At 48.4% G+C, this 12,785-nt stretch overlaps 1 protein-coding gene across 7 annotated transcripts in view; it reads left to right on the top strand.

Annotated features, from left to right (window-relative positions):
- The window catches only part of exoc6 (exocyst complex component 6), a 46,784-nt gene that overhangs the window by 20,129 nt on the left and 13,870 nt on the right, over positions 1–12,785 (top strand). For all 7 annotated transcript variants that reach the window (XM_010895868.4, XM_010895870.4, XM_010895869.4 and 4 more), the window contains exons 9-16: positions 477–560; positions 1,659–1,826; positions 4,419–4,490; positions 4,841–5,044; positions 5,153–5,262; positions 9,558–9,669; positions 10,254–10,388; positions 11,784–11,963. In XM_010895868.4, the coding sequence (XP_010894170.1) occupies positions 477–560; positions 1,659–1,826; positions 4,419–4,490; positions 4,841–5,044; positions 5,153–5,262; positions 9,558–9,669; positions 10,254–10,388; positions 11,784–11,963 (1,065 nt within the window). The remainder of the gene's footprint in view (positions 1–476; positions 561–1,658; positions 1,827–4,418; positions 4,491–4,840; positions 5,045–5,152; positions 5,263–9,557; positions 9,670–10,253; positions 10,389–11,783; positions 11,964–12,785) is intronic.

Consider the following 12,785-nt stretch of genomic DNA (forward strand, 5'->3'; position numbering starts at 1 on the left):
CGTCCTCGAGGCTACGTCTAGCAGGTTGTTTGTCTTAGTACTATCTTGATTTAGAGCTGATCACTGATGCATCCTGGGAATTTAATTTCATCGGTTGATGGACAGTTCTTACTGAATTGGATGACCGCTTCCGGGCATTGTTTTATTTGGATCCCCAATTTTTTATTAAATGTCAGAAGGTTCTTTATAAGACACGAAAAGTGGTGCAAGTGTTTTATGTTTTAATACACTGCCCAAGGGATTGCTCTTTAAAACTTTCCTCTAATTTAGTAATGAACAGCCAAGAAATTCTCATATATTCATACTTTATACAAAGGCATGGAGACCCATATGTCATTCTGTTTCCTCATGCAGTAATTTTAATGCTACGTTATGTTGTATAATGTCTTCATAATGCTACCTATTGCTGTATAATGTCTACATAATGCTGTATAGTGTCTGCATAATGCTGCATATTTCTGTTTTCTGACCTGTAGGGAGACAGGGAGACATTCGAGAACTACTACAGGAAGCAAAGGAAAAAACAGGCCCGTCTTGTCCTGCAGCCCCAGTCTAACATGGTGAGGAAGCTTTTTTTGCTTTATTCTTTCTCATTTCCATCCCTCCGTCTGCTACCCTCTCTCCACCCCTCTACCCGCTACCCTCTATCATCCCTCCATCCATTACCCTCTCTCCTCCCTCTACCCGCTACCCTCTATCATCCCTCCATCCATTACCCTCTCTCCACCCCGCTACCCTCTATCATCCCTCCATCCATTACCCTCTCTCCACCCCTCTACCCGCTGCCCTCTATCATCCCTCCATTCATTACCCTCTCTCCACCCCTCTACCCGCTGCCCTCTATCATCCCTCCATTCATTACCCTCTCTCCACCCCTCTACCCTCTATCACCCCTCCATCCATTACCCTCTCTCCACCCCGCTACCCTCTATCATCCCTCCATCCATTACCCTCTCTCCACCCCGCTACCCTCTATCATCCCTCCATCCATTACCCTCTATCATCCCTCCATCCGCTACCCTCTATCATCCCTCCATCCATTACCCTCTATCATCCCTCCATCCGCTACCCTCTATCATCCCTCCATCCGCTGCCCTCTATCATCCCTCCATCCGCTGCCCTCTATCATCCCTCCATCCGCTGCCCTCGATCATCCCTCCATCCGCTGCCCTCGATCATCCCTCCATCCGCTGCCCTCGATCATCCCTCCATCCGCTGCCCTCGATCATCCCTCCATCCGCTGCCCTCGATCATCCCTCCATCCGCTGCCCTCGATCATCCCTCCATCCGCTGCCCTCGATCATCCCTCCATCCGCTGCCCTCGATCATCCCTCCATCCGCTGCCCTCGATCATCCCTCCATCCGCTGCCCTCGATCATCCCTCCATCCGCTGCCCTCGATCATCCCTCCATCCGCTGCCCTCGATCATCCCTCCATCCGCTGCCCTCGATCATCCCTCCATCCGCTGCCCTCGATCATCCCTCCATCCGCTACCCTCGATCATCCCTCTACCTGCTACCCTCTATCATCCCTCCATCCATTACCCTCTCTCCTCTCTCATCCCTCTATCATCCTCTCCAACTGCCTCTTTATTTTCATCACGTGACATTACTGCCTCTCTGAGTCTGCACTTTTGTCGTAACGTCTCTATTTTCCAGCATGAGACCGTGGCTGGTTACCGGCGCTACTTTAATCAGATCGTTGGGTTCTTCGTGGTGGAGGATCACATTCTTCACGCCACACAGGGACTGGTCACCAGGGCCTTCACTGAGGAGATATGGAACATGGCCCTGTCCAAGATCATTGCCGTGCTCCGCACACATTCTGTGAGTACCAAGCACACACACAGCACAACTCTGTAAATACAGTATAAACGCACACACACAACCATTGGGAGGACTGCAGTGAGTACAATATAAACATACACACATGCACTGTGAATGCAGTATGCAGCACTAGGAGACAGCCAGGTTAACCCTAGTCCTTGGAAATCCAGGTTAACAGTCACTCAACACCCTCAAAACCTCAACCCTACTTTTTGAGGAGGTTGAAGAAAGCCCTCCTGTCTTCCAAGATCCTTGTGAACTTCTACCGCTGCACAATCGAGAGCATTCTGACTAACTGCGCCACAGTGTGGTTTGGTTGTTGCTCCGTGCCCGACCAGAAGGCCCTGCAACGGATGGTGAAAACTGCCCAGCACATCACTGGTGCCCAGTCCCAGCCATGCACAGGGCGCGCGGCATCATCAGGGACACTTCACATCCATGCCACAAACTGTTTGCCCTCCTTCCATCAGGCAGGCGATACAGGTCTCTTCGTTCCCGCACCAGCAGGCTCAGGAACAGTTTCTTTCCATCTGCTGTAACCCTGCTGAGCTCTGTGACCCATCACTAACCATTCCCACCCGCCTCTCCGGGACCTTGTTGCACTACTCCCTTTGTACCACTGGACTCTGACACTGCTTTGTAAAGTATTATAAGGAGGTTTCCGGTTGTTACATGTACGTGTCTACCTCGGGAACCTCATTGCTTCTGTCCCTGCATTTCAGTTGCACATGCTACACATTCGAATTAGCTTCGATTGCACATTTAGAATTGCCATTTGTACTTGCATCGCACAACTATCCCTCCGACTTGTAACATACATAATACTTAATAGTAATACATTTTTTGCCCTCTAGTTGCCTTTATTGCACATTTTAGAATACCATTTGTACTGCAATGCCTTCATTGCTCATCTATACATTGCACATCTGTATGTCACATCTGTAACATTATACTTGTACATTTCTGCCCTCTTCTATTGGCACTTCTGGTTAGAGTCTAACTGCATTTCGTTGTACTGTACTTGTTCATTGACAACAGAGTTGATTCTAAGTCCCTGGTCCTAGGGCAGCCAGGCTAACAGTCACTATCACCCTAACAGTGGGGTTTGACGAGGGCTTTGTTGGCCCCCGAGGACCCAGGCTGTGCGTCTCTATGTGTCCCAGCTGTGGGGTATTACCATAATCCATGGTTGATTAACAACAGACTGGCCCCTGCCAGCCTCCCTCTCCACACACACACACACACACACACACACACAGCCTGGGCCCTCACAGCACACAGCACTTTACCATATTCACAGTGGTTAATCTGCTGTTATTGTTGCAATCTGTCCCCATTAGGCTCAGATGGCCTGACCTCTTCATTAGATAAGTCTGAATGGAACCCGAGTCAAAGCTGCTCTGAGGGAGGGCCCATCAGGAAGTAGTGGCCAGATTCCAATTATCATTCCAAACATCACGGCTTCTAGATAAACCTCCTTCACCCCCAAAAGACACGGTGGAAGACTGCTGAACACAGTGCTTGAGGGTGGAGGCTCAGATTAGTACAGCCTAAAGACAGAGGAGAAGCTCATCTAAATCCCTCAACAGGGACTTAATGTTGTTTTTGTTTCTCTGCGATAGGTCAATAGGTTACTTGGAATATTGCAAATGTAAATAAGACTTTTATTACCTTGTTTGTGTGTACGAAGGAGCTGTTGTTAGATTTCACTGCCTTGCCCTCGCACAAGTAGCTGCTGATTTACGGACTCCCTGGGCTAGCAGTGAGAGACAGAAACAGAGGGGGCCGGGTCCTTATTGAAATGTTTAACAGGGGCACCATGCACAGTGAGAACTGTCAGTCAGTTTGCTAGTTAGACAGAGACAGATGGGTGTAGGGGGGAGAGAGACTCACAAGAGAGGTGAGTTGAGGGAAGGTGAAAGGTCTTGGGAGGAAGTTTTAAGTTTAAGCATTAGAGAGTGGTTTAAAAGTTACAGCGAGGTCAAGTTTAGGCATACAGGTTAGGTTTCAGAGGTTAAAGTTAGGGGATTTTTTTTTTGTTGTGGTGCTAAATTGTCGGTCCTCGCTTTCATTGTAAAACCTAATATGTGTGTGTTTGTATCTGTTTCCTGAAGATTAAATCTTTTTAATCAGGCATACAGGATAACTGGAGTGAGGCTGAGATGATGTGGGTGGGGCCAGGGTCCTGGGTGGAGATGATGTGGGTGGGGCCAGGGTGGTGTTGATATGGGTGGGGCCAGGGTCCTGGGTGGTGTTGATATGGGGGGGCCAGTGTCCTGGGTGAGGAGGGGGCTAGGCATGGGCTGGGAGAAGGGGGCTGGATGGGTGTTGTGGGAGGCCTCCTCTGACCCCTCTGATCCTGTCACTCATCACTATGTAGGGGTCAAACCAGTGACCGGCGGGCCCCTGTGTAACCTCTCAGTTTGCACTAAACCCCCCCCCAGCCCCCACGCCCCCACCCCCCCTGAGCCTGGCACCACACTCCACCTCACCCGTAACGCTCACACACATTCCTGAAGGACTCAGACACTGAAATGTCACATGTTTCATGTGAACGAGGAGTGACGTTTCTCCTCCCCCTCTCCAATCCAGTCGTATTGCAGTGATCCGGACCTGGTGTTGGAGCTGAAGAATCTCATTGTGGTGTTTGCAGACACACTCCAGGTGGGTTCCGTTCGGGTTTCTGATTCGATCGTCATATCACTTTACAAAAAACTCTTTGGCATTGTCGGGGAGTTTGGTCATTAGTGCAATGCCGGGGAGTTTGGTCATTAGTGCAATGCCGGGGAGTTTGGTCATTAGTGCAATGCCGGGGAGTTTGGTCATTAGTGCAATGCCGGGGAGTTTGGTCATTAGTGCAATGCCGGGGAGTTTGGTCATTAATATGGCTATGGTTTCCCATGCTTCCATTCCTATTGATTATATGTGCTCACTTCAGATTTTTATTTCAGGAAGTAAGTCCTTTAGTCGAGATCTAACATGTGGGTGCCGGTTTGTTGTCTTTCTTGGTCCAGGGCTATGGCTTCCCAGTGAACAGGCTGTTTGACCTGCTCTTTGAGATCAGAGACCAGTACAACGAGACGCTGCTGAAGAAATGGGCTCTGGTCTTCAGGGAGATCTTTGACCTGGACAACTACAGCCCTATCCCTGTAGAAACCGAGGAGGACTATAGATCTGTTATCAGTAGGTTCCCCTTCCATGATGTGGAAATTGAAAAGGTTGGTCCTCCCCCTGAATAGCCAAAATGACCCAGGAGAAAGAGCTCTTCTTCCAAATGTAAAATGATGTACTCACTGTTTCTGTTGGCGTTTGTTTTCAACCAACAGCAAGACTTTCCAAAAAAGCTGCCAATGTCTCAGTCGGTGCCTCAGATCTACATTCAGGTCAAGGAGTTCATCTACGCCAGCCTTAAGTTCTCAGAGTCGCTCCATCGCAGGTCAGTCCATCACTAATCTCCGGGGCTCCATCCTAAACAGAAATCTCTAAGCCGATCCAAATAGGACTCTGGTTTAAAGTAGAGTGCTAGTTAGTGTAGCACTGTAGTACTGCAATTTAGGACTCGGCTAAAAGTTGCTGTATAAGTGTTCTGTTTAATTCTGTGGGTCCATCTAACGTCTCTGCACAACATTCCACCAACGTGCAGTCATTCTTATCAGCTTGCACAGGTGTTTGTGTTTCTTAGTTGGTCCTTTACTGCAGTGTTTGTTTTTACGCTAGCATGCTAAGTTTTGTCTGGTTGGTCATCTCTTTTCCCATGCTACTGTTATCTCATTCTGATGAAGTAATTCATCAGTCTGTATTAGTTGTTAGCCTTCACCAGCCTCAGTTAGACCTGCTTCCTCACTCGGACCACTAGTACCTCAGTCTCATCATGCTGTCTGTTTCCTCACTCGGACCACTAGTACCGCAGTCTCGTCATGCTGTCTGTTTCCTCACTCGGACCACTAGTACCTCAGTCTCATCATGCTGTCTGTTTCCTCACTCGGACCACTAGTACCTCAGTCTCATCATGCTGTCTGTTTCCTCACTCGGACCACTAGTACCGCAGTCTCATCATGCTGTCTGTTTCCTCACTCTGACCACTAGTACCTCAGTCTCATCATGCTGTCTTTTCCCTCAGTAGCGCTGCTAGTACCTCTCTCACCCTAGATTCACCCCTCTGCTCTCTGCCAACAGTTGTTCTCTATAAGCTGTCTGCTATTTGAAGCGTTGTTGGGAGGGCTTAAGGGGGAGTGTTGTGACGGGGACTGTGTTGTGCTAGTCCTACACACCCCAAATCCTTTCCCAGGGCCAGCAGGGCTTCGGGGCATCCACAACATCCACAGTGCGGCTTCCTGTCCCTGTCCTGACCCAGGAAAAGCAACCATTCCTCGGGCGCGGTATGCTCGGCCTTGGGCTGGCACCATGGATGTTTACATTGATGTTCGCTCAACCGTCAGTGTTTCTGTTGACTTCCACTTGACCCGCCCCCCTCATTGGATCGTCCTGCCCATCCTACTTCCCTGCTGTTTATGAAACACTGTGGGCTCCCCCATGGTTATATCGCTGCGTGTCTGGTGCTCTGACTCTGCCAGTTCAGAGTGTTCGTATTCCCATTTGATCCTGTTGGTTTATTCCCCTGGCAGTGACTGAACAGTGTAAACCCAACACACAGTGGACCAAGTATACACATGCACGCGCGCACGGACGCATGCGTACATGTTTTGTTGTGGTGAACACCTAAAGGGATACTTCTGGAAACGGTTGCCACCTGCTCCCATCAGATGAACACCTGTATGCCATTTCTGTGTGTCTGTTAGGTCTTCACGCCCAGTACAAAGTAGGAAGTTGAACCTTGAAACTATATTGGGATTGTTACAGGGGCACTGTGTAGAATCCTGCCTCTAACATTAGCAAGAATTCAGTTTAAACAATGACACAACTTGTCTGCTCCTCCCCTTCTCTCATCAAACTTAAACGGGATAGAATTAACTAGGGAATAGTTAGCTAGTCCTCATGGAAAGTGAGGGGTTCAGGGTGGGGGGATAGTACTGTGAGTGTCTGAAGTGAGTATAAGGAGACTATAAATCAATGCAAACTGATATATCGACCAGCATGGAGGTTTAAATAGGGAATACCTCAGGCACTTGGAACATGTATCCAAAAACATTTGAAACTTTAAACATTCCCTGCAGATGACTTCTTGTCATGTAATGTACTAGTAAAGTAGATATATAGAAAATGACTCTTACCAATACCTATACATATCAGTGGTCTTAACCAGGCCTATTAAGGGGGAAACCGAGGGCTAAACCAGGCCTATTAAGGGGGAAACAGAGGGCTAAACCAGGCCCATTAAGGGGGAAACAGAGGGCTAAACCAGGCCCATTAAGGGGGAAACAGAGGGCTAAACCAGGCCTATTAAGGGGGAAACAGAGGGCTAAACCAGGCCTATTAAGGGGGAAACAGAGGGCTAAACCAGGCCCAGTATGGGGGAAACAGAGGGCTAAACCAGGCCTATTAAGGGGGAAACAGAGGGCTAAACCAGGCCCAGTATGGGGGAAACAGAGGGCTAAACCAGGCCCAGTATGGGGGAAACAGAGGGCTAAACCAGGCCCAGGATGGGGGAAACAGAGGGCTAAACCAGGCCCATTAAGGGGGAAACAGAGGGCTAAACCAGGCCCATTAAGGGGGAAACGGAGGGCTAAACCAGGCCCAGTATGGGGGAAACAGAGGGCTAAACCAGGCCCAGGATGGGGGAAACAGAGGGCTAAACCAGGCCCAGTATGGGGGAAACGGAGGGCTAAACCAGGCCCAGTATGGGGGAAACAGAGGGCTAAACCAGGCCCAGGATGGGGGAAACAGAGGGCTAAACCAGGCCCAGTATGGGGGAAACAGAGGGCTAAACCAGGCCCATTAAGGGGGAAACAGAGGGCTAAACCAGGCCCATTAAGGGGGAAACAGAGGGCTAAACCAGGCCCAGTATGGGGGAAACAGAGGGCTAAACCAGGCCCAGTATGGGGGAAACAGAGGGCTAAACCAGGCCCATTAAGGGGGAAACAGAGGGCTAAACCAGGCCCATTAAGGGGGAAACAGAGGGCTAAACCAGGCCCATTAAGGGGGAAACAGAGGGCTAAACCAGGCCCATTAAGGGGGAAACAGAGGGCTAAACCAGGCCCATTAAGGGGGAAACAGAGGGCTAAACCAGGCCCATTAAGGGGGAAACAGAGCAGTGGAACTCGGAGGAGAGTTTAAGGGGATTACATAATATAGGGTATGTCATCATTTGTGACATACCCATTCCCGGCCTTTGGGGAGTGTTTAGTCACCTGACCACGCCCAACCAATCAATACCTCACAATGTACACAGCCTTCACACACACACGCATATATATACACACACACCTCTTATCTCCAGAACCAACACACAGCTGTAGACAAACAGCCCAATGTTTTGAATAGGAGATGTTGGCACACTTATCTGTTTGGACTGAAAGGTGAGTCGTTTGTTCAACCAGTTAATAGCCGTGTACTTTCCTTTGGGGAAATCTTGTCATTACAATTCAGATTTTAGGACGACGTGAATGTGGAGTTTACATTTTCATCATTAGCCTTCCTGTTACTTGCTGTCCATATTTGGCCATATGTCTCTTTCCGTCCCTGTCCGCCTGTCTCCTCGTCATGTCTGCTGTCACCCCCCACTGTGGCCGCAACCTTTCTAATGTTGTTCCCAGCCGGGACAACCCGCGTGGAAAACCTGCTGTCTGGTGGTGTTTGGGACTGCTGTCGTCAAGGCCAAATTCACCTCGGCCTATGCCGTCCTCCAGGCTCTTAGAGACCTTTGCGAAACATGGATTTCCCAAGAAATGACTGCAACTCTGGCAGCTCTCTCTTCATCTGCCTATGTGTTTTCCCAAAGTCCACGTATATCTGGTCACAGGGCTACTTGTTTTTTCAAAATTGAGGTTCTCTGTCTTCCCTCCTGATCACCTACCTCTTTCCTTTTTTGAATTCTGTGCTGTCGGTGTGACCTTTCCATTCAATCTTAACATCGTGTTAATCTATTGTCCACCAGGGGCTCTTGGTGACTTCCTTTAATGAGCTTGACATTCTGATTAGTTCATTTCCAGATAATGGCTCACCACACAATATTGGGTGACTTCAACCTTTCAACATCTTCCTTTGAGTAATTTCTTTCAATTCCCCCCCCCCCCCCCACATTTCCACTTTTGACCTCACTCTTTCCTTATCAACTCCCACTCACAAAGCAGGCAATGCACTCTATCTTATCTTTCCTAGAGGCTGTCTGTCAACTCATCTCACCACTGCACCACGCCAGTCGTCCTTGTCTCATTTTCTCTTCCTCTCTTCTTCACCCTACACTGTCTGCCCCTTCCAATGTCTTATGCCTCCGCCACAGTCCCCCCCCCCCCCCCCAGCAGTTTTCCTCTTAATAATTCATCTCTTCCATCTGTTAAATCTGTCTCCCTTCTATCTCCAGAGTCTGCCTGTTCCAGTCTAGTCCCACGACTCTCACCGTCCCCTGTCCTCCCGGCATGCACGGCCATACTCTCGTGCCCTGCTGGTTAATTGACTTACCGCCAGCTCACAGGAATGGGCTTCGGGGGCAAAATGGGAGGAAAAAACGAAACAGAATGACCAGAATGACCTTCTAATCCCTGCTTGCTACCTTCGGCCTCTCCTGGTCCATCTTGTGTAGTCATGCTGTTATTATTTTGGCTGTGTTTACAGTTCGACTGAAATTGACGACATGCTCCGGAAATCTACCAACCTGCTGTTGACGAGGACATTGAGTGGCTGCCTGCAGAACCTGATCAAGAAACCCCATATTGGACTGACTGAGGTTAATACTCTTAACCATTAATACTCCATTATTATTTTTGGAATAATTATTTTATTTATTTTTTTCAAACAAAAATTGTGGACCACCTGTGATAACAATGAAAACTAGTGCACTATCCTGTTATATAGGATACGTTGCATTATAACATCATATATTTATGTAGTATTAAACTATTGCTTCATAAACTAAATGATAGCATCATAACATATACTACAGCATCAGATATTATAGCAGCATCATCATAAAGAAGCCCAGTACAGGACTAATGGAGGCACAGCTCATCTCCAATCAGTATACAACTCTGATCCCCAGTTTGCTTCTAATATATGGACCCCCAGTCCACAACAGTTTGAGAGCACAACTGATTGCACAATCGTAGGCTTTCTTAGGATTGGAGGTCTTCAGATTGATACACTCAACAGGTTTTTACTTAATAACCGGTACCAACATGGATTGTGTTATTATAATCGATTATTATTATTGCGATTTGTTCCAAACATGTCTTTCCATTTGTAAACTGCACAGAGAAACAAGAATCGTTAGGACCCACGTCAACTTATCGTTATTTCGTTTTTGGGTTTCAGTTGGTCCAGATCATCATCAACACCACTCACCTGGAACAGGCCTGTAAATACCTGGAGGACTTCATCACCAATATCACCAACGTCTCACCTGAAACCGCCCACACTACACGGCTCTACGGGCTCAGCACCTTTAAGGTATGACAACTGTAGGTTAGCAAACCGCCCACACTACACGGCTCTACGGGCTCAGCACCTTTAAGGTATGACAACTGTAGGTTAGCAAACCGCCCACACTACACGGCTGTACGGGCTCAGCACCTTTAAGGTATGACAACTGTAGGTTAGCAAACCGCCCACACTACACGGCTCTACGGGCTCAGCACCTTTAAGGTATGACAACTGTAGGTTAGCAAACCGCCCACACTACACGGCTCTACGGGCTCAGCACCTTTAAGGTATGACAACTGTAGGTTAGCAAACCGCCCACACTACACGGCTCTACGGGCTCAGCACCTTTAAGGTATGACAACTGTAGGTTAGCAAACCGCCCACACTACACGGCTCTACGGGCTCAGCACCTTTAAGGTATGACAACTGTAGGTTAGCAAACCGCCCACACTACACGGCTCTACGGGCTCAGCACCTTTAAGGTATGACAACTGTAGGTTAGCAAACCGCCCACACCACACTGCCGTGCAGAGTACGCATTGGTAAGTTGTGGAAACTATGTTGGCTAACCGCCCACACTGAAAAATGAAATGGAAACGGAACACCAGGTTCAATGGAATGTTCTTGAGTCATTCCTTAGTCTCCTCCTTTGAATTGCTGCAGGCTTTAAACATGCTCTTTCCAGGACGGAAGTGTTTACACAACATCAATCACACTTCCAACTGTTATAAACCTTAGGGAGCTTCAGGTGCTTTTTTCTTAGTTCACCGACTTGCACCAACATAGTCTTACCGGCATCCAGGTTGTACAGTCAATAGTTACCTCAGTAATATTGAGGTGGTGATGGTCTGTAACCTTAGTAACATTGAGGTGGGCCTAGTCTGTAACCTTAGTAACATTGAGGTGGGGCTGGTCTGTAACCTTAGTAACATTGAGGTGGGGCTGGTCTGGAACCTTAGTAACATTGTGGGGCTGGTCTGTAACCTCCGTAACATTGTGGGGCTAGTCTATAACCTTAGTAACATTGAGGTGGGGCTGGTCTGTAACCTCTGTAACATTGTGGGGCTAGTCTGTAACCTTAGTAACATTGAGGTGTGGCTGGTCTGTAACCTCTGTAACATTGTGGGGCTAGTCTGTAACCTTAGTAACATTGAGGTGTGGCTGGTCTGTAACCTCTGTAACATTGTGGGGCTAGTCTGTAACCTTAGTAACATTGAGGTGGGGCTGGTCTGTAACCTCTGTAACATTGTGGGGCTAGTCTGTAACCTTAGTAACATTGAGGTGGGACTGGTCTGTAACCTCCGTAACATTGAGGTGGAGACGGTATGTAACCTCAGTAACTGAGTTAGCGATGGTCAGTCACCTCGATAGCGTTGAGGCGGGCTAGTCAGTTGACAGCGCGGTTTTCCCTGCCTTCCCCAGGATGCACGTCACGCAGCCGAGGGGGAGATCTACACCAAACTGAACCAGAAGATCGATGAGTTCATCCAGCTGGCGGACTATGAGTGGGGCATGCCGGAGTCGGACGGCCGGGCCAGCGGGTACCTGATGGACCTCATCAACTTCCTCCGCAGCACGTTCCAGGTCTTCACACACCTGCCGGTGAGTTGACGTGCCCGTGGGCTACGGCGGATCGCACGGGCTCGCCGGGTGACGGAGTGTCGTTGTGGTAACCGGTTGTTGTTCAAGTGTTTTTATCTTGTTGTCCGTGTAATTCCTAGGCGGTGGGTTCGGTGCTCGTGGAGTGACACTTTTTTTTTGTTTTCTTTCCTGTCGCGTTAGTGTAGTATTGCATGAAGCGAGCCCTGGTGTGGAGCGTGTTTTACGTTGTGCTGCTGCTTATCCTTGGTGCTAATTTCGTATCGTCTTAGGAACTCACAGAGAGAGATTGCCTCACAGTGTTGTTTAGGTTCGGAGTTTGTCTGACTGGACTTTAAGGTAGACTGAACAGTACCTGGAGACGTTAGTAATGCCACACGCAGCCGTGGGGAAGAACAACTCGGCAATCATATTAATTTCATAAAGCCCTTTTTCGGGCTATTGTCGTAAAGCTCTTAAACAGATAACCCAGCCTAAAACCCCAAAGACCAAGCAGAGAGATGCAAGAAAAAGAACAAAAAGAAGAGTACCTGGTTATCTTCAAAACATTCAGGTGATCAGCTGCTCAAAAACACTCCTTGGGAGTAAATGATAGTTGGCTATGAAACTGAGCAGATATATTCATGCCTGTCAGAAACTAGCTCAAGGAGACAAGACACTAATAAGTTAGCAACTTCCCAGAGCAGACAGGTATTGTGCGTGCTGGGCTGTTCTTGCTGGTTACACCCCAAACCAACCCGTCTGTTTTGTTGTCTTCAAGTGGATTGCTTTGCTGCTTGCTCGTTATGCCAGCTTCCCTATTCTGTCAATAATAACTTCCAGCTT

This window comes from Esox lucius, chromosome 6 (assembly GCF_011004845.1).
Source record: "Esox lucius isolate fEsoLuc1 chromosome 6, fEsoLuc1.pri, whole genome shotgun sequence".
In the NCBI taxonomy this organism is placed as follows: domain Eukaryota; kingdom Metazoa; phylum Chordata; class Actinopteri; order Esociformes; family Esocidae; genus Esox; species Esox lucius.